At 37.8% G+C, this 21,909-nt stretch overlaps 1 protein-coding gene across 4 annotated transcripts; it reads left to right on the top strand.

Moving 5' to 3' along the window:
* The first annotated feature begins 213 nt into the window (after window positions 1-213).
* On the top strand, window positions 214-21,220 carry tmem68.S (transmembrane protein 68 S homeolog). 4 transcript variants are annotated; one of them, XM_041567873.1, is made up of 10 exons: window positions 214-366; window positions 2,196-2,244; window positions 3,670-3,815; window positions 8,408-8,544; window positions 11,095-11,475; window positions 11,616-11,783; window positions 12,189-12,382; window positions 13,806-13,866; window positions 16,853-16,992; window positions 18,190-18,862. In XM_041567873.1, the coding sequence occupies exons 5-10, from the start codon at window positions 11,154-11,156 to the stop codon at window positions 18,211-18,213; spliced, it is 909 nt and encodes a 302-aa protein (XP_041423807.1). In that variant the 5' UTR covers window positions 214-366; window positions 2,196-2,244; window positions 3,670-3,815; window positions 8,408-8,544; window positions 11,095-11,153; the 3' UTR covers window positions 18,214-18,862. The 4 variants fall into 4 exon arrangements, with proteins under 4 accessions (XP_041423807.1, XP_018079213.1, XP_018079214.1 ...); XM_018223724.2 differs by lacking the exon at window positions 18,190-18,862 and adding an exon at window positions 20,745-21,220 and having other exon boundaries at window positions 215-366; XM_018223727.2 differs by lacking the exon at window positions 18,190-18,862 and adding an exon at window positions 19,555-20,146 and having other exon boundaries at window positions 218-366.
* Window positions 21,221-21,909: the final 689 nt, after the last annotated feature.

The raw sequence follows: 21,909 nt of genomic DNA, 5'->3' as shown, positions 1-21,909 counted from the left end.
TCGGGAAGGCGAAACTACACTTCCCTAAATGCCTTGCGCTACTAAATGAGAGCCAAGAGACTCTGTGGTGGTTTTCCGGACAGTAGCGCGACTATACAGGCGTGTGCTTCATATATTATTACAGCAGCTGTGCCTTCTACCACTTAATCCGACGAGTACACGGAACAAGGATCCGCGTTGCTAACGAGCGGTGCATGTCGGGATATGTAGTGCTGTCACCCTTTGCCCAACAAGTGAGCACAGCTCAAAATAGTTTGAAGCAATGCTTGTCGGGAATTGTAGTTTAGTTCTCCATCAGTTTCCTAAGCTGTAAACCAGTCAAGCTAGCTGGCGGCTGATGAAGCAGCAGATCGGAATCGGGGCCAGGTAGGCATGTCAGTGCTGCTAGTGGGGGAAGCGATTCTGCTTAAAAAAAAAAGTTTTGGGACCGGGCTGCTGTTGGATACTGAGTGTTCTGCTCACCCCGAACCATTTCCTCACTCATGAGCCAATGACTTGTGTGCGCGGTCCTCCTGCAGCCGAACTACAAGCCCTTGCGCCATTATTTCCCTCTGGATTTATTTATTTATTGGGGGGGGTTATTTTATTCAATGTTATTGTTTACCCCTTATTCAAGTGAATAATGCATGTAACTGTGTCATAGCTTAGAATATATTTATATTCAATGCTGATCTTCCCTTCCTCATGACAACAAATCCCCCCCCCACAGACACAACACTATTTTGTGAGTGAGATCAGGACTACCCTCTCTCCAAGACTTTATTCTCATTCTAAAAATGGACCAGAGGGTGCTGGGAGTTGCGCTTTAATAATAGCTGTTATCTTCCACTCAGAATACCACCAACAGCCAAAGGAAATTTGGAGAAACATCAGGGGCATAGCTGTGCCTGTATTAAATATTTATTGCTATATCTACGGTTGCTACCTTTTCTGGGAAAAAATACCGGCCTTCTTATAAACAGTATTTATCTTTTTTCCCTATTAATAACATTGGGATCAACCATCATAAAATACTGGTCAGGTGGAAACCCTAGCTATATCCCTTTAAAGGAGAAACAAACCCCTTATTTAAAAAAAAAAAAACCCTACCCCACATAGACCCCCCTCCCTCTTTCCCCAGCCTAGCTGCTACCCCGGGCAAATGCCCCTAACTTTTTACTTACCTCTCAGTGCAGATTCAGGTTCACGGCAGCCATCTTACGGGTCTAGTGTCTTCTTCCGGCGCTTCGCCAATTTCTGTCCATATTAGCGCATGCGCAGTTGTTGTAAACCGGGAAATTGGTCCCACTGCACATGTGCCGGTCTCATTCTCAGATTACAGAAGACCCGGAAGATGGCTACTGTGAACTGCGAACTGAGAATGAGACCAGCGGAGCAGCGCTTGCGCAGTTAGAGCAATTTCCCGGTTTGCGACAACTGCGCATTCGATGAAATGGATGGAAATTGCCGAAGCACCGGAAGAAGACACGAAGACCCGGAAGATGGCTGCCATGAACTCCGAACCCTGAATCTGCAACGAGGGGTAAGTAAAAAGTTAGGAGCATTTGGCCGGGGGAGCAGCTAGGCTGGAGGGGAGGAGGGAGGGGGGTAGGGTTTTTTTAATAAGTGGTTTGTTTCTCCTTTAAGATATGTGATACCAGAAAATAGGTGGGTGCAGCATGTTTACTTAGGGTTTTATTTATTAAAGTCTAATTGCTAAAAAATTCTAGTTTTTTTTTAACTAGAAAATCTACATTTTTAGGGAAAAAAAAAACTCAGATGTTTCGAGATTTATTATACCCTGAGGCTGCAAAAAAGTCTTAATCCGAAAAGCCACCATCTCAGACCTACCGGGGATGTATATAAATTATTGGGACATTTCCCTATCCTATTTCTGTGGTCTGCGCCAGAATTAGCCCGAAAATCTGTCTATTTCAGGCCAAAAATCCAAATCCAGGCTTTTTTGCGGAAAAAAACGAGCAATTTGGGGGGGGGGTGAAAATCGGAAAAAATCATGCAATTTGGGTTTCCACTCAATTTTATCAAGTTTTTTTACAGATTCGATTAAATCATACTTTTTTTGATAAAAAATAAGGTCAAATCGTAGATTCTAGTTTGGTCGGACTTTTATATTTAAAAAAATCAGACAAATTTGGATTCTCACAAATAGCCCTCTTAATAAATGATTTGTAATATTGTATTTTTTTCTGTTACAGATAATAATTGTTGCCAGTTAGCAATTCTACTCTGGATTCTGCTTGTTGGGTAAGTAAATGATAATAATAACAGTTTAGCTTATGTATCTATACTTTCCCAATATGACCTTGATTTGGCTGGTCAGGCACCTTGTTCTAGACAGCAGAGCTGTAATTAATTAAATTTTTGCACATATATATTGTCCTGATTACAAGGAGAGAAGTAAGAAGGGTAAGAACAATACAATCCCCCCTTAATAAATTAGATTATTCTGAACAAATGTGTATAGTGTATGACATTCTGCTATCCATTTATTATAGTTGTGGATATTATCAGCTACTAAGAGCTAATAGTGCTATATAAATGTGTGCTTGTTTCCTTAAGCAAAATACATGCAGAAAAACTTATTTTTAATATTTTATGCCACCTGAGAGCTAGAGGAGTACATTCAGAAACAATTGTGTGAAATACTGTGTTGCTAATGATAGACAAAAATAAAATCATAATGGAGTAAGTTTTCTTTCTTTTTTGAGTTTTCTTGACGGGGGTTTAGTGCCTCTCCCACAAAGCATCAAAAATTTCTTTTAATCTACAAGAATGGAGATTGCCTCGTGAAATTAAGATGGATTACATATCTGCTGATATCAGCATTTTTCTGTTTGTTGTTTGGGGAACTAGTGGAAGCTGCAACAATTGTTCTGAAAATTAACCCTATCAGTCAGCCTAGGCCATCTCCTGTGGAGGCAAACCGGTTAAAAAGACTTTACTTGAGTCCGGGGTATGGGGATCTGCACAAGATCTGTACTAGTGCCTCCTCCAGAGACTGAAATAATGAAAAACAATGGAGATGAGTGACATCTCTTAATCTTACTACAGTGGCCCTGCAAATGAGTTGAGTTGAAATAGAATAACTGCTAATATACTTTTACTACTACTGAGCATACAAGTGGTGCAGTCAGAAGGGGTAAGTGACAGTACATGCTGTCTGGTAGCTTGTTTCCTTGCATGATCCCTATTTTACACACCTCTTAGAATGGGTTGTGCCTGTTGCTCATTGCTTAAACCCCAGTTTTTCTTATTTTGCTCATAGAATAGAATTTTACCTTTGTATTGTTACTTATAAAAAGGGGTTAACTTGTTTAGTTTGGCACATTGACTGATATAAACATTATGCAGACAGGGCAGAGTATTGTGACTGTGATTGTGCACTTGTCTCGGTTAATAACAAGCAGGCCTTGATCTGACAGATTCCAGAAAATAAACCTCTAAATTAGACTTGAAACAAAACCCTTTTTGTTTGCAGATGAGGATTTATATCATAACTATGCTACAATCCTATCATATGACTTGGAGCATGCCTGTGCTGTCCTACACTTTCCCATAGTGTTAATTAGTACTGAGAAATAAGGACCACTAGAATTAGAACAAAAGGGGGTCAATATGAAAATGCACTTCACAACTTTGTCATGATTTGTGAACTATTACATTTGACAGAGGACTTAAGGACAAGGACGCTACTTTACACCTGGTCCCTGATAACAACTCTCGGCATTTCTTCAGCTACAGGCCTGTGCCTGTGAGACGCAGGAGGTCTTCAAGATGGAGGTCTTAAGCGCATCTTTTTGGGAAAGACATTACTGGTAAAGCATTTTGGGAAGGGGTAATGTAATTTCATGAGTCAAGGTGTTGGTGCCTACACTCCTAGAGATATTAAACTACAACTCCTATCTTCCCATCTACAGCCAACTGCATTTTTGCTATCTGCTTGCATGGTTTAATTGCACTTATCTAAAGACTTAATTGCTGGTGGTGGAACTCCTCTAATTACCATTTCGCCAATAGAAGTATTCACTGCCAGATATATCAGCCCTGTGTGATACGATCGCAAGCATTGATAAGCAGAATAGCCAGAGGGGGTCACACACAAACCAAGGTTCATCAGTTTGGTTGTAGATCAGCCAACTGTATGAATTATTAAAGTGTGTTTGTGGCTAGCATTATTATTGTTAATAACACATATTTATAAAGCTGAAACATATGTTGTGGCTCTGTACAATAGAAGAGTAGCTCAAGCATATGTATTAAATACATATACTAATAATATATACTTAGAATACATTCTAATTAGAATTTTCAGTCTACCTTTCAGCCACAGGATTGTCTAAAGCAGATTTTGACACTTTTTGATTTTGAGGTGTGGAACTTGCTCACTTGACATATAGGAAGATGCTCTTTCTATTCAATGCTGAACAAAGAACACAACCTGATCAACAGAAGCATAACTCTCAACTGTCCGGTTTTTCGCGGGACAGTCCTGATTTTGACAGCTCAACCTGCAGTCCTGGGTTCGTTACTGAAACAAACTGATCTCCTGCACTGAACAACCAGACAAATCTTTGTATCCCTCTTTCTGTTTTCAAAATGTTGGGAGGTATGCAGGAGAAGAAAGTGCATGAAAATGAGTTAACATTTCCCTTTGCATAAAATTGCCAACCCCATGGGTATTTCTTTGTCAGAAATCCAGTGCTTACTTTAATTTAGAAGTGTTCGCATCACTTAAAATTATAGATACATATGCCAGAATACATTAGCAGTCCGAATGGTACAACGTGTCAGGTGCACCTTCAGAAAAGATCTGAATCCTAATTACTGACCTTTTCTAGCTCCTTGACTGCTCTTATTGACTCAGTAGTACCTGGCCTGATTTGCACTGCTATATCCTGTCGTGGAACCTTATGGCTTCTGACCTGCCAAATAATCCTATTTTGTGCACATCTCTTTTTCAGCTTAGTGGGCTCCTGTACTTCTTCACTGTTAGCCTTCTTGCTTGAGCTAATGCTTGCCTTCTGATTACATATGTGCTTCCAACTGTGCTTTGTCCTTGACTGTCATCTAGAGTCACTCACTCATGTATTAATGCTGTTTCATTTTCCTCCGTGTGTGGTATTCATTCACATTCACGAAGATCACCCTTTTGTATTTAAAGAATGGCATTATACTTACTATGGATTGTGAATTTCACCTTCATGCTTTTGTCTTGATCAGTTAAATAGGTTTATTTGAAATTTTCGCTTAGTGTACACTATTTTTTTAAGGTCCCACCAATATATAATGCATGATTCATTTCCCTGGTTTTATATTTATTTTGGATTTTACACCATTTCTTTTCTGTTCCCCTGCAAAACTGTAAAATAGGGGCTCTACTGTAATATCTTACAAAATTCATGGCATCAAGCTTTTATTTTACTCTCGCTTGTGGCCATAGGGTCTGTTTATGTTTCACGTATCAAATTTTTGGAAAATTAGATTCCGAGTCAATTATTTAAATGTAAAGCTGCGGAGAGGCAGAACAGAAAGGCTCTACCACCCCCCCCAGAAGACCAATGAATCTTTCAGATTACCACTGTCATCATCATGCCTCTAGATGTCAGAAATAATCCTAAATGTGTTTAAATTGTGTTGTAGCTACCTTTCCTTTTTCATGTAGATGAAAGAAGTGTATATATATATATATATAAAAAGGTTGAAGGGCCCCCTAATTCTTCGTAAGAAACAAGAGTAAATAAATTTAACTCTCTCTCTCCCCCTCTATGCAGTAGAACCCCCATGTATAATGCAGCAAAACTTACAATCAAGGTACTTAAAATTGAGGTTTTGTTGTATGTTGTTATAACTAATACACCATTCCAAGTGATCAGTTTACAGCAGCATCTGTGAATTGTAGATGTACAACTTAAGCTGGCCATAGTTACAAAGATACGATCGTATGAATCCCTGATTCAGAAGATTTTCGGACAGTGTGGAGGAGAGAGACCTAATACTTTGCGTCCCATGGAGATTGGTTGTTTGGTCGATCGGCCAGGTTAAAAGATTTCTGTAGGCTGCCGATAATATCTCTGCAAGTATTGCCGATCGTGAGATTTTCAGTGGGAGACCAGCTTTTGTCGGACATAACTTTCATACAATTGCTGTAGGGGCAGAACATCGCCTGATCTGTTCTTTTACTACTTTATTTGATCGAAAGGTTAGTGACAGCTCAGGAGATGGGGAAGTCCAATCGTTCGAGGATTTGAAAAATCGGATCTTTGCACCTATGGCCAGTATTTAGTGCTAGTAAAGTGAGAAACACAAATTTAAAAGGTAATTACATTGTTCTTTGGTTAGCTCAAATAAATCAAAATAATTAGATTCAAGGCCTTTTTATGTCATCTCTCGTTGTGTCTGGTTATGTCCTCTTACACACTCCAAAAAACATTAATATTATTATTATCACACATCTATAAAGTACCAACATGTTCTGCAGTGCTGTAAGATAGATAGCTGTATACACTGACCATATAGTTTACATCCAAAGATACACTGCACACCTCAATCCCCCTGGCGGCGCACTCAAGGCTCCAAAGAATCGCTCAATTCAAAGGTTTTTCTTTAGGTAAAAAACGCTACTTTATTAAATACATCTTGATACTAAGAACATCGTTCGAGGTCTGACGCGTTTCGTGTCACTGCACTTCCTCAGAGACCTCAGATTCTCATTGGTTTACACATTATTTAAACCCAAATTTACCGGCCCAGATTGTTAAGCCAATTTAACCTTTTCCAATCTATACAAAACCGTTACAAATCCATAAAACAATCCTCAAAAATTTAAAAAAAACTTTTTTCAATTACTTTCCATAATTTATTATTTACTGTTTTTCCAAAATTTAAGTTTAAAGATGAATGTTCGTGTCTCTAGTGTTTGAGTCTGGCAGCTCAGTAATTCAGGTACAGACTCTAAACTGTTACAATTTTGCAACATTTAACTGATACATTTCTCAGCAGCATCTCTGGAGTATTGACTACTATTGTATCAATTCTAACAGCTGCCTTTAATGACGCTCAGAGATTCTGCTCAGCAGGGACAAAGATAAGAAATGTATCAACTAGATGTATCCATTTAGAACAGTTTACAGGGTCGGTGACCTCCCCCCCCCCCCCAGAGCTGCTTTAGAAGGTGAAAAATTACACTTTACACTTCAATATTAGAAAAACGGTCACATATAGAAAATAAAAAAAAAGTTGTCATTTCTGGTGATCTATCTGAAAACAACTAGTTGCTTGAAGGGGAACCACCCCTTTAATGCTGCAGATTCTGCAATGCAAGCTTCCCTATATATTTTTTATGTGTCTAACAATTAGAACTTCTTGTTATCCAGAATGCTCTGGATCAGTCTACTAGAAAATAATGTAAACATTAAATAAACCCAATAGGTTGGTTTTGCTTCTAATACGGGTTAATTCTATCTTCGTTTGGATGAAACACAAGGTACTGTTTTACTATTGCAAAGTAAAAAGGGAAAGATTTTTAAAAAATTGGATCATTTGTATAAAATGGAGTCCATGGGAGATGGCCTCTGTAATTTGTAGCTTTCTGGATAACGGATCCCATACCTGTATTGACTTTTGAAATTCTATGGATTATTTTTAAACAGGATATAATTAAGGTATCAACCTTTCTATTGGGCACAACCCTTGCCATGCCATGTCATGCCTTTGATAAAGCCCGCAAACTGTCGGGTGAAACGCGCGTCAGGCGCAATTTTAGATTTTGGTTAGGTAGGCGTCTGATAGGGACAACGCATCTATAGCTGGGAAGAACGGATCGGGAGGGGACCTTTGGAGGGTGAAGGGGTTGGTTATCAGACGATCCGTGGGGTAGAGAATTTGCTACCATTATCCTGATATTTCTGGCTACCTTATAACCGCTTGGACTCTAGGTCTTTATACCACAATTATTCAGCAGGTTAACCGTACACCTGAAGGGAGGGATCCTGAGGTGGGAGAAGGGGTGGCCTGCTGGGGGTTAAAACTTGGCGGATTTTATAGGTATACAGTACGATCAATGGTCAAACAATTGACATTATTTATTGATTTGTTCCAACCTACCGTCACTCCCAGGCGATTTCACCCTTCCTACCCCTGGCTGATCTGTCTATCAGCCCCCTATCGTACCAGTGTTTTAATATTGCGATCTAGACATACCTTTTATTGCACTATTAAAAGTTAAGTTTTAGGATTCACTTCACTCGAGTATCTACAACACATGGATGGGAAGGTGCAATGAGATGGGTCATTTCTTTTTCTCCTCTTATTATGTGGCTCAGTAAGAGTAGCCTAGATATTGCTGTAGGATCACATTTGTGTTTTATCAGCATTTCAGCATAACTTTTTTTTGTTTGTTTTTAAACAGAAAGGAACTACACAACGCAATGTTAATTTGTTTTCTCAAAGCATCAGTCATCGGCTGCAGTTTGTCTACTCAAGTGTTAAACTTTTTCTATGGCATGTGGCATGAACTATGCAGATGACACACATGAATAGCACTCTGTAAGTAAATAATACATTTAAAACACAACACCCACAGACTTCGAGTTATTCATATGCTTACTGCGTTATATTTAGGCCTGGTTAATTAGGGTTTAATTTAAATAGTTTTAAAGGGGTTCAGCTGGAACATATTTAATGAAAAGGAAGCAATGCAAAATCTTATATGTATACCCTTTGTATAAGCACCTCGTACTTAAAGTGGACCTGCCACCCAGACACAAAGAGCTGACCTGCCACCCAGACACAAAGAGCTGTATAATTAAAGTCCTTTTCAAATTAAACATGAAATCCAATTTCTATTTTTTATTAAAGCATTCATAGCTGTTGTAAGCTCATTTAAAAATCTCAATGTCAATTAAATATTGTCTGCCCCTCCTCTATGCCTTAGGCAGACAATTACTTTCACTTTCCATTCAGTACTTCCTAGATGTCACTGCTCTCCACACATTCCCCTGTTCTCTTCACCTTTTAATTGTGTAGCCAGGGCATGGGAACGGACATTAGATCCCCCATTCAGGTGCACAAACGAGTTGGAGCTGATACAAAACTTGCCTTAACAAAATGTCTCCTGCCTGCTTGATATAATTATGAATTCCCAGACTGAAGGAAACAAGATTCAAATAATTTATACAGTGTAATTAAACCTTATTTTGCTTGACTGATGTGATAAAATAGGATTGTGAATATTTTTTTTGGGTGACGGGTCCCCTTTAAGTACACCTGACCAAAGGATGCCCTGCTAAAGTAGTCTGAATATCTCTCTATAGAATCTGTATAACTTTCAGTTATCAGTAACTGGTAGACCCAACTGAATGTGGCAATAACAATAAGTACTCATAGCCTACCATTTGCACTCAAAAACTGTTCTAAATGTATTTTAAACTAGGAAAGAATAGCTTTTTCTCCATTTTTATGTTCCATTTACCACTATACTAATATATATTTGCATATAGAACAAAATAAGCTGTGCAGGGAACTGTTGGGGGGTTGCTGACCCACCACATTCAGATTTAGCAAGGGTCTAATAGGAAATTCTGATTTTTCTAATTGTTTTTTTGATCAATAATTTGAATTGGGAATAATACAAACTCAATTAGAATTAGAATTTTGAGATTTATCAAACCTTTACCCTGGGAATAATTCGAATTCAACTATTTGCCACCTAAAATCTGCCGAGTTCATGTATAAGTCAATGGGAGAGGTTCAGTGACCCATTTAAAGATGCTAATAACCTTCCTGACATTTGAAAAAAAAAAAACTAGATTCGAGTTTAGTCGAATTTGATTCAGGTTTCCGGGTTGGTAATATTCGTTCGAGTTTTAGATATTCAATTTTTTAATTAAATAACCTCTCAAGTATATCCGAATTTATTAGAGTTAAAAAAAAATCACATGAATCTGAAAGTCGACCTTTGATAAATGGGCTTCCCCATGAGCACACACTCTTTGCTAAGGCTTATGTTGCACCAGCTAAGAAAATGCAAATAAAACTTTGATCCACGAGTTTTAGCAGCACTCGCGAGTCTTTCCAATCCAACCAATTTTTAGAGTAACAGGCATTTGCTATTAAAGTCAGTGGCTGCCTGCATGGCTGACTTGGAATGGTATTGGCTTTTTCTCTGGTGTCCTTGTCGCTGTTCTCTGTTACATAGCCTTAAAAGGGTGGTTCACAGTAAACTAACATCAAAAAATTAAAGTGTTTTAATACAAGTATAATGCAGTGTTGCCATGCACTGGTAAAAATGTTGTGTTTGCTTCAGAAACTACTTTTGTTTATATAAATTACCTGCTTTGTAGCAATGGAGGCAGCCATTCAAAGGAGAAAAGGCTCAAATAACACAGCAGATAAGCTCTGTGTTATTCACTATTTAACCTGTGCCATATAGCCTTTTTTCAATTTCCACCATTGCTACACAGCAGCTTGTTTATATGAACTATAGTAGTGTTTCTAAAGCAAACACATCAGTTTTACCAACGCCATGCACCAGTACATGATATTTTTATTATTTTAAAAAACTTTCATATTTTGGTGTAACTGTTCCTTAACTTTAGTATGTTATAGAATGGTCCGTTCCAAACAACTATTCGATTGGTCTTCGTTATTTATTTTTTACAGGTTTTTAAATATTTGCTTTTTTCTTCTGACTCTTTCCAGCTTTCAAATGGGGGTCACTGACCCCATCTAAAAACAAACGCTCTCTAAGGCTACACATTTTTTGTTGTTGATACTTTTATTTATTCATCTTTCTGTTCAGGTCCTCTCCTATTTCGATTCTATTCTCTCATTCAGATGCATGGTTGCTAGGGTAATTTGGATCCTAGCTACCAGACTGAAATTGCAAACTGGAGAGCTGTTGAATTAAAAGCTAAATAACTCTGAAATAATAATAAATGCAAACCAATTGCAAATTGTCATAGAATATCACTCTCTACACCATACTAAATGTTAATTCAAAGGTGAACAACCCCTTTAATAAATATTTTTTTAAAAGTGTTAGATGAGACTGTCCTATAAATTTGTTTACTAATAACGTTCATATATTTCTTGAAGGAAAATAACCAGACTTCAGATAAATCTGTGACCCAACTGGTGCTCGGGTTTGCAGGAGCATGAAGCATAATGAGACATGTACACCAGACCCATCTCTTACCTACGTGACCTGCCTCGTGCATCTTTTTGTGGAGTGGCTGGAACTGGATAATCTGGAAGACTACCTGAACTATGTAGCTTACCTCCTATGGGTCTTCACTCCACTCATCATAGTGTTCATTCTACCTGTATTCATTGTCCTATTTCTCTACCTATCCATCCTCTTTCTCCATGTGTACAAGCACAAGAATGAGCTGAAAGAGGCCTACTCAAATAGTATATGGGATGGTGCACGGAAAACCCTGGCAACACTGTGGGATGGGCATGCTTCAATATGGCATGGTAAAGACCTTACAAGGCCTAGTACATGACATGGTTAGCTAATCTTTGCCTGCAATGTGAATGGATTAGTGTGTTGTGTACACAGTAATCATGGAAATAGAATGGCATAAATAATATGGCATATTTTTTCTTTAAAACAGGTTATGAACTGTACGGCTTGGATAGTATTCCAGCTGAAGGACCTGCCCTTATTGTGTACTATCATGGAGCACTCCCTGTAGACTATTATTACTTTGTAGCAAAGGTCATTCTCCGCAAAGGGAGAACATGCCATTCAGTAGGGGACCACTTCCTTTTCAAAATACCAGGTAACTAACCATTGCAGACAGTGTTTTATTATTACTGTACAGTAATAGTCTCTGTATGCAGCATGTGAACAGAATATTTCTGCCCCGTTAACCCAGCTTTGTAAAGATTACACTCCTCATTTAGTATATAATCTCAGCTTTGTTCACATAATGTTTCAGGCACCATGAGCCCTTCTCTGTAGAGACAATGAAAGTTTGATGCTTGAATAAGGCATATTTATGTTCATAAAGCTTGCAGATGATGAAAATATGTTTGAACCGGTGTGGCAATAGATATAGAGATGTGTATAACAGGGTATCCTATATACTGCCATTTTTTTAGTAATATTTTTACAGTATAGCACTTTGTTTCCAAGCCAAGTGAAAAAGATATACCTAACACTGAATAATTTCATGTTTATTAAGGCTTCAAACCATTGCTTGATTTATTTGGTGTTATCCATGGACCAAAGGAAGAATGTGTGAAGGCTCTCACTAATGGTCACCTATTGGCCGTATCGCCGGGTGGGGTGCGGGAAGCACTTTTTAGCGACGAAAGCTATACTCTTGTTTGGGGAAAGCGGACTGGATTTGCTCAGGTTGCCATTGATGCAAAGGTGGTAAGTTGGATAAAAAGTAATAGAATATATATATATATATATATCTATATATATATATATATATATATATATATATATATATATATATATATAGATATATCTAGATATATATAGATAGATATATATAGATAGATATATATATATATACACACACACACAGTTCTGGAGGTAGCCGGCACTCTCGACACATGGTTCAAGTTTGCCTGGGTGCAGTATCAAAATTCAAATACAGTATATAGCAGGTCAATGAGATCCGCACTCTCAGGTCTTAAATAAATTCATAAGATTTTTATTTAAAAGGGAGACTAACGTTTTGGCCTCCTCCAAGGCCTTTCTCAAAGTGCATAATACAGTGTGGAAATGCTTTAAATACAAGACATGGCGGGAAAGCTAGTCAAATTAAGATGACGTGTCAGCATCATCACAACCCAATTACTATTCAGGCTACAACACGTCATCTTAATTTGACTAGCTTTCCCGCCATGTCTTGTATTTAAAGCATTTCCACACTGTATTATGCAACAAATAGTATCATAAACTTGAGAATGTTGGGAGGTCAGGAGCGGTATTAAATTTACTTAACGGATACTTAATCCTTAATGTTAAGAGCCTAACGGAGCCCTAGAGTAAAAACTTAGCCCGCATAAGGAGAAAAAAAACAAAAAGCCAAAAAAAAAACAAAAACGGTATAACCCTCTCATTATGCTAGGTTACTACTAAGTCAATTCGCATGCACATGATACTATTTGTTAGTTTGCCCACTTAGTTATAAACTGAGGTGTAAGAAACAGGAAATGATAATTGAGTTTATTAGGTAACATATTATCTTGTTCTTAATGTTTTTAAAGCTAGAATGACATGTTCGATATAAATGTTGTGATTACATATTGCTTTAACCTGCAGAAAGGGTTTTTTAAGATTGGGTATTAACTAAAGCCTGAATAGTAATTGGGTTGTGATGATGCTGATTTTTATGATGGTCTGTGTGTTGCCTCAGAGATCACCTGACCAGAAATACTACAAATAACTCTAACAGGAAGACGTGTCGAAGCAAAAGACAGAACTCTGTCTGTTAATTGGCTCATGTGACCTAACCAGTATGGTCTGTTTGGTATGATTGGTTTATTTACATGAAGCAGGGTTTTACATAAGAAATGTTTTATGCAATCTTTTTATAGAGACCTACATTGCTTGAAGGGTATAGTTTTCCTTTAAAGGTTCTCAATGCACAATTCAGATTTGCAGTGCAATAAAAGCCTAACGAAGAATATTACATTGCAACAGGCTAATATTTATTTGTAAAGTTCTGCTCTTCACACATTCCATACAGTCTAGGAATACATGGGAAGGATGCATGATGTGCAAATGCAAGTACCTTATTTATTTGTTTATTTTATTTTTTTTTTGCTGTGTGCTTCCCTAGCCCATCATCCCAATGTTTACACAAAATGTGCGGGAAGGCTTTCGCTCGCTTGGAGGTTTACGTAAGATATATTTTGTACTTTGAAAAATCATTGAAGTAAAACCCTGTGTAATGCAACTGGTGTGGTGTTAAAGGACAACTATAACCCCAGAATGAATAAAGTCATTTCTGGGCACTAAGCAAGCATTTTACTAATTTATATTCATTATCTAAAATCATCGGTTGCAGAGAAAATGGACCCGCAAAACCGATGTCTGCTTCAATCTCTCCCATGATTCCTTAACCATCTTAAAGGAATTGTTCAGTATAAAAACTGGGTAAATAGAAATATTTTTTATTTTGCACAGCCTATCTAATATAGTTAGCCAAAAATGTAATGTATAAAGGCCGGAGTGACTGGACGTCTTAACATAATAGCCAGAACACTATTTCCTGCTTTGCAGGCAGTAACCAATCAGAGACTTGAGGGGGGGGGCACATGGGTCATAACTGTTGCTTTTGAATCTGAGCTGAATGCTGAGGATCAATTGCAAACTCACTGAACAGTTATGTCCCATGTAGCCACCCTTCAAGTCGCTGACTCTCTACTCCTTTTGTTACGGGGAAAGGACAACAGCTGAACTAACAATATTCATGGTAATACTTGATTGTTTCAAAAGCTTTTTTTTTTTTTTCTTTTCTTTTTTTTTATTAAAAAAAAAACAGGCCAAGAATGATTTGAGGACACTTATATTACATTATACATAGTGACAGCTTAAATTTTATATTGAAGGTGAACCACACCTTTAAACAACAAATAGTTTATACCAAATTAAGTGGCATATTATAGAATCTTACCGAACTGGAATATATATTTAAAGGGGTGGCTCACCTTTAAGCTAATTTTAGTACGTTATAGAATGGCTAATTGTAATTAACTTTTTAATTGGTTGTCATTACTTATTTTTTATTGTTTTTAAATTATTTGTCTTCTTCTTCTGACTCTCCAGCTTTCAAATGGGGGTCACTGACCCCATCTAAAAAGTGATGGTCTGTAAGGTTAGAAATGCAATGTTATTGCTACTTTTTGCTACTCATCTTTCTATTGAGACCCCTCCTATTCATATCACAGTCTCTTATTCAAATCAGCGCATGGTTGCTAGGTTAATACTAGCCCTAGCAACCAGATTGCTGGAATTGCAAAGTGGAGAGCTGCTCAATAAAAAGCTAAATAACTCAAAACCCCTAAATAATAAAAAATGAAAACAAATTGCAAATTGACTTAGAATATTACTCTCTACAGCATACTAAAAGTTAACTCAAAGGTGACCAACCCCTTTAAGTAAATATTGTCTTTTAATTTATTTTTGCTTGAGTCCCCATTTTATGATATTCTCTGCCTCAAGAGATCACCTGACCAGAAATAGAAATACTGCAGGAAGAAGAGTAAGAGTAAAAGACCCAACTTTGTCCATTAATTGGCTTGTGTGACTTAAAGGAATTGTTCAGTGTAAAAATAAAAACTGGGTAAATAGATAGGCTGTGCAAAATAAAAAATGTTTCTAATATAGTTAGTTAGCCAAAAATGTAATGTATAAAGGCTGGAGTGATTTGATGTATAACATGTCAGTCTGATCACTACTTCCTGCTTTTCAGCTCTCTTGGTTTACACTGACTGGTTACCCTGGCTACCAGGCAGTAACCAATCAGAGACTTGAGGGGGGGCCACATGGGTCATATCTGTTGCTTTTGAATCTGAGCTGAATGCTGAGGATCAATTACAAACTCACTGAACAGAAATGTACCATGTGGCTCCCCTTCAAGTCGCTGACTAACTCAGAGTTATAGAGCTGAAAAGCAGGAAGTTGGATTCTGGCTGTTTTATTAGACATCTGTTCACTCCAGCCTTTATATTACATTTTTGGCTAACTAACTATATTAGAAACATTTTTTATTTTGCACAGTCTATCTATTTACACAGTTTTTATTCTCACACTGAACTATTCCTTTAAAATTTATGTGTGCCCTTAGTTTGTCTGTGAATCGTATGCTCCCAAGGGGCGACCCTTAGTTCTTACTATTTAGGAATTCCCAGTGGAGCATACTACTAAAAAAGTATACTTTTATGAAAATGATTTATTTATATGAAGCAGAGGTTTTACATATGAGCTGTTTTATGCAATATATTTATACAGATACCTACATTGTTTGGGGTTATAGCTTTCCTTTAACTTTGGTATTCATATTGTTTTGTGATTGTACAGACCTTTTTGTGGGTCACTGTATGCACCAACAGAATAGTACATTTAATTTGTAAATACATAAGTGATATGACTGGCTTGGAGAGAACTCTGGAAGTTGCACAACTGCAGGATGGACACCTCTGTGTTAATGCATTTTCTGCGGATATATTATTCTATATAGTACATGGATTATATAGTGAATAAAGTACCCCCTCTTGTAAAATATAAGGATATTATAAGTTACCGAGGAGTTTCATGACCATATATACAGGTCATGGAACTCCGAGGTAACTTCTAATATCCTCATATTTTGCAACTGGGGGTACTTTATTAATTATAATACACAAGTTTCAGTGATTCGTGTGACAGAAATGACATCAGAACTCACCATTTATAAGGATATAAATTACAAGATATTCATGGCTTTTGTGTATTATATAACAATTATAATCACCCCATTCCAACTATTGCACAGGGTTGTGATTTTTACAAAGTGTTATGTTTCTGTTGATTTGGCACTGGGCAGTGTAAGGCATTGCATATGATGTTACTTTTATTACCACTGTATTATTCATTACAGTATGAAATTAAATATTGCATCATACCCCTGTCATTTTTCCATTTCCCTGTAGAATGGAATATATGATCTGTTTATTAATCAATAATAAAAAAATGATTAGGAGATAGAGAGAAGTCCACTGCCAGTGAGTTCATATCCTTCTCAATGACTAGAAGAAAATCAAGAGTGACTAAAATACTGTATATAGAATTATGTGCTGTGTAATAGGCATTTTAACATTCATTCTTCTCTCTATATTTCTGAAGGGCTATTCAGGTGGATTTATGAAAGATTTAAGATTCCATTAGTTCCAATATATGGAGGATTTCCAGTTAAATTTCGTACATACCTTGGGGACCCCATACCGTATGACCCAAATATAACTGCTGTTGAGTTAGCAGAAAAGGTAAGATGTTGGTCTGTCTCTATTCTAAGTATCTGTCTGTCTTTGGGGCAGATTTACTTACATCTGCATTTTCGGTTTGGAAATCATCGCCATTCATAGCTACATGAGACGTTATTTTGTGACGAATACACGTATTCATCAAAATATGTCATTTTGTCTCCGCAAAAGAATGCTGGCGTACTTTTGTCAGCAAAGATATTAGATTATTAGTGATAGTGAAATTGCTGGAAGTGGCCAAGAAAGCAAAATCAAAACAATAGAGATCATGTATTGTCCTAGGACATTAGCCTTCCCTTAAACATTTGAAAAAAGAGGGACATTTTGACCACACACATTTTATGGCCACAGCCCCTAATTACCATGTCCATTTTACCAATTTGGCAGGTTATGAAAGTTTTAACACATATCTGGGATTTTTTGGGCACTGTTTTATGTGTTATAACAGTTTTGCTAATGAAGGTGAATTTGCCCTTTAAGCTGTGAAGCTGTTCTCCCAAGAGTCTTGCTTTTCTTATTAGTTACAATTGTATCATTGATTATCTCAAGGGTCTGGCCACACGAGCAGATTCAGGGGGATTAGTCGCCCCTACAACAAATCTCTTCTTCAGGGCGACAATCTCCCCGAACTGCCTTCCCCCTGCCCACCGCCGTCTAAAATGAAAATTGCCTGGGGAAGGCACACGCGGTGATTCGCTTTCCAAAGTTTCCTCGTGAGGCGACTTCGGAAAACGAAGTGCCACGCGTGCCTTCCCCCCCAGGCGATTTTCATTTTAGCCGGTGGAGGGCAGGGGGAATGCAGTTTGGGGAGATTGTCCCCCGAAGAAGAGGAGATTTGTCGCTGGGGTGCTAGTCTCCCAAATCTGCTTGTGTGGCCTGACCCTAAATTGTTACAAATCAAAGTGCAGCTACTCAGTGTTCTGGGCATTCAGGCAAAAAGCCTCATGTTAATTAAAATTTCAGAAACTTTGATCTCCTGCACTGATGCCAGAAAAAGAGAAAAGAGAAAAAGAGAAACTCTGGACTTTTTAATAAAAAGCCAACTGCAGGCTGAGCTGTTAAAATTGGGACAGTTGCGAAGTATGTAAATGTGACATGAACTTCCAATGTTAAAAAAACCATTTCAACCTGTAAACCAAATCCCACTTTAACTATGAAAAAAATTCCAGCGTTTTGACAATTTTGTTTTTTTGAATACAGGATATGATGTCACTGACAGAATAATGTTGAGGATGTAGCTTTATCTTATTAATTCACCAGTCACAACCTGACGAAATAGACTTTGGCAAAAAGGGCAACGAATAGAAACAAAAATGAGTTTACAATTTTCGGACAGTGTGTGGATTGTCCGGGCAATTTTTCTGCCATGGCAATCGGTCATTTAGTCGATCGGACAGGTTAGAAGATTTCTGTCGGCTAGCGATGACATCTCTGCATGTATTGCCTATCTGGTGTTATCAATGGATGACTGTTACTACTATTTGTCAGACATATCTTTCATACGATTGCTGTGTGTGAATTAATGGCCAGAACATCCTCTGATTTGGTCTTTTACTACTGTATTTAATCTGAAAGGTTAGTGACAGGCTCATACGATGAGGCTAAAGACAAAATCTGCATGTCTATGGCCATCTTAAGCATCAAGGCATGCACAAACTGCTTTTTTTGTTGATTTTCACAACATTATATTACATCCTGCGAGAACTAAAATTTTAAGCATTCTCCCCCCCCCCCCTCCAGTGATTGGTGCAGTTTTAAGCAAAGAGGAGTTTTGGCCAGTGGGATCATTTAAGTGATTATAATCACTGGGGGTGCCTAAGATTAGGCACCCCTCAGTGATTATACATGACAGTCTTATGTCTCCTTTAAATAAATAGATATGGGATCTGTTATCCGGAAACCTGTTATCCAGAAAGTTACTAAATTACAGAAAGTTCATCTCTGATAAGACTCCATCTTATCCAAATTATTTTAAAAAATTATTTACTTTTTCTCTGTAATAATAAAACAGTACATGGTTCTTGAGCCAAACTAAGACCTAATTAATCCTCATTGGAAGCAAAACCAGCCTATTTGGGTTTATTTAATGTTTACATGAATTTCTAGTAGACTTAAGGTATGAAGATCCAAATTACAGAAAGTTCCATTATCCAGAAAGCCCCAGGTCCAGAGCATTTTGGATAACAGGTCACATACCTGTATTCTGTTTCTGAGGTGTCCAATGTGTGGCCTTCCACTGGTTCCTGTTTTCTGCCTTTTATATTAAGTAGCATTTGCTTTCAGTTTTTGTCTTCAGGTTTCAGTAAAACATATTAAATCCACAGGACTCAGCTCTGGGCCTGGGTTGGGATTCAATATAGGCTCTGGCATTTCAAGTACACAGAGGCCCACACAGCACCCCACCAGCTCACTAAATAGTAACTGTCTATGGCATTTACAGCAGCTTCTGTGGCATTTGCCAGAATCCATAGATTGCCAGTCTGGGTCTTCTCAGCTCTGTTTGTTTCTACATGTTCTTTGTTTTTCCCTAAGATTGTTTGTTTTGTTTATTTGTTTCTTTTACAGACTAAACGTGCAATTCATTCATTAATAGACAAGCATCAAAAAGTTCCTGGAAACATTTTTCGGGCTTTACTGGAAAGATTTGATAGAAGCCAGAAAGAAGAATAGAGTTCTTTTCTATAAATATTTATTGGGTCTACTTTAAATTTAGATTTTATCATGGGTGTTACAGTTTTTTACTCTTTAAATGGGCCTGGATGCCTTTTCACTGTATTTATACCTGGTAAATTAATGCAGACTATTTTATTTCCTATTAAGAAAATCATGTTTCTGCATATGGCTGATTATCAGACCTACTGTACATTGTTATGTATACGTGTCCTGCCATTCTAGTCGTTTATGTCATACTTCAGGTCATCACTCCTCTTCTGCCAAAAATGTACCAGTCAGTGCCCAGCATCTTCTGCCCTGCATGCACCGTATTATAAAGTCTTCACAGCCTCTGTACTAGCTTTTAGCTTGCACAGTTACAATTTATGGGCAGATTTATCAAGGGTGGATTGAAAATTTTAAATTTGAATTTTCAAATTTTTTTTATGGTCAAAACTCTCAAATTCGACTAAGGAGTTATCCAAATTCGATTTGAGTTATTTTAAAAATGTGATTTCCGAGTCGTATCATACTCTGGCCCTTTAAGAATTCTAATTTTACTATTCACCATCTAAAACCCTGCCGAAATGCTGTTTAAGTCAATGGGAGAGGTCTAGGTATCAATTTGCAGCCTTCCTTTTTCGGGGGGGGGGGGAAAATCAAATCGAGTTATTAATAAATTTCGACTAGTCGAATTTTAAATTTATGGGAGTTTAAAAAAAATTCGACCCTTGATAAATGTGCCTCCCCAAGTCTTAAATATAGGGATGCACCAAATCTGACTTTTTGGGGCTTGGGACTAGTGATGGGTAAATTTATTAGGCAGACGAGAATTTGCGGTGAACTTCTGCGATTCACCGCAGGTTAATAAATTTGCGAAATTGGCACAAAAAAATTCACCTGCGTCCATTTTTTTGACACAGTCGACAATTCCGATGCCGCCGACAGTTAAAGGCGCCCATTGACTTTAATGAGCGTCAAATTGTCGCCGGCATTGAATTTGTCGCTGGCGGAAAAAAAAAAATGACGTCAGCGTCAAAATTCAAATTTCGCAAATTTTTTGCAGTTTCACTAATTTTGCGGGAAATTTGTGAATTTTTCAGCGAAGGGGAATGGGAGAAATTCGCCAATCACTATTTGGGCCAAATCTTGAGCAACGTATTTGGACGAATACAGAACCCAATTCCAGAATTTCCCGTCACACGGGTGGAAAATGCTGATGCGAATGCGAAAGGTTCAGATTTGTTTTGCCCAGGCTCTTATATTCATTCAAATCCTGCTAAAAAGTTCTGGATTTCATTGAGTAAGATAAAGCTCTCTTGAAAGTCCCCAGCCTTTTCTGATGTCTCCTATGTCTGCATTTTCTATGAGTAAAGGATCCTTTCTGATTGCCTTTTACTATGACATTCTGAGAAGATATTTACGTATATCAACTTTTACAGTTTTATGTGCAAAACTAAATGAATGAAGTTTCTTTGGAGCATTGATGTGATTTTTGTTTTTCTGGATATGTTCTTTATATTTAAATGGTTTCTGTTATTGAAAATCTTATTCCAGGCCATTAAAAAAATCTATATTTCCTTCTCTTGCTGTCTTATTGGTGAGTACAGTAACGTTCTCACAGGAACAAAATAAACCTTGTCTTAGCTGCTCAGATATTGGTGAAACATTTGCCGCCATAAGTTTTGTTTACAATCATTGGAGTTAATATTAGGGCCATCCTTGAACAATATGATCGCACAAGAGTTTCACTGTTCTGATTAGACAGCGTGTAGAAGCCAAACAATCATTATCAATATCCCTCACTGTTCAATGTCTGATTAACTTGTATTTATATTGACTGGATTTGCCTGAAAATCTTGGCAATGGTAAGTAAACTGTTCAGATATTTGACCAGCTGGATGGCCAAATAAGACACATTTGACTCCCTGGCCAAAGCTTTAGAGTTGAGTGTACTTCTTTTATCAAGACACAACATGCTTAGTCTACGCACCCGATAGTGTCACTAGAGGGGGCGGGCCCTGGTGCGTGACGCGCAGCTGTGCCCCGCCCCCCTCCGTACGGCCGCATTTTCAGTAGCGCATGGGCTGCCAGGGGGGCCCTGAGGGGGTGCGGGCCCTGGCCCGCTCGCAACCCCTGCTCCCCCGGTAGTTCCGCCACTGTACGCACCTATATATTTAGCGAAAAAATATATAACTTGCAGTGTAGTTAATAAATCTATGAATTAAGCCTGCAAACCGATAACAGGTTTATCACAGATACAGTACA

Source organism: Xenopus laevis, chromosome 6S, assembly GCF_017654675.1.
Source record: "Xenopus laevis strain J_2021 chromosome 6S, Xenopus_laevis_v10.1, whole genome shotgun sequence".
Taxonomy (NCBI): Eukaryota; Metazoa; Chordata; class Amphibia; order Anura; family Pipidae; genus Xenopus; species Xenopus laevis.
This window is presented reverse-complemented; position numbering and strand designations above follow the sequence as displayed.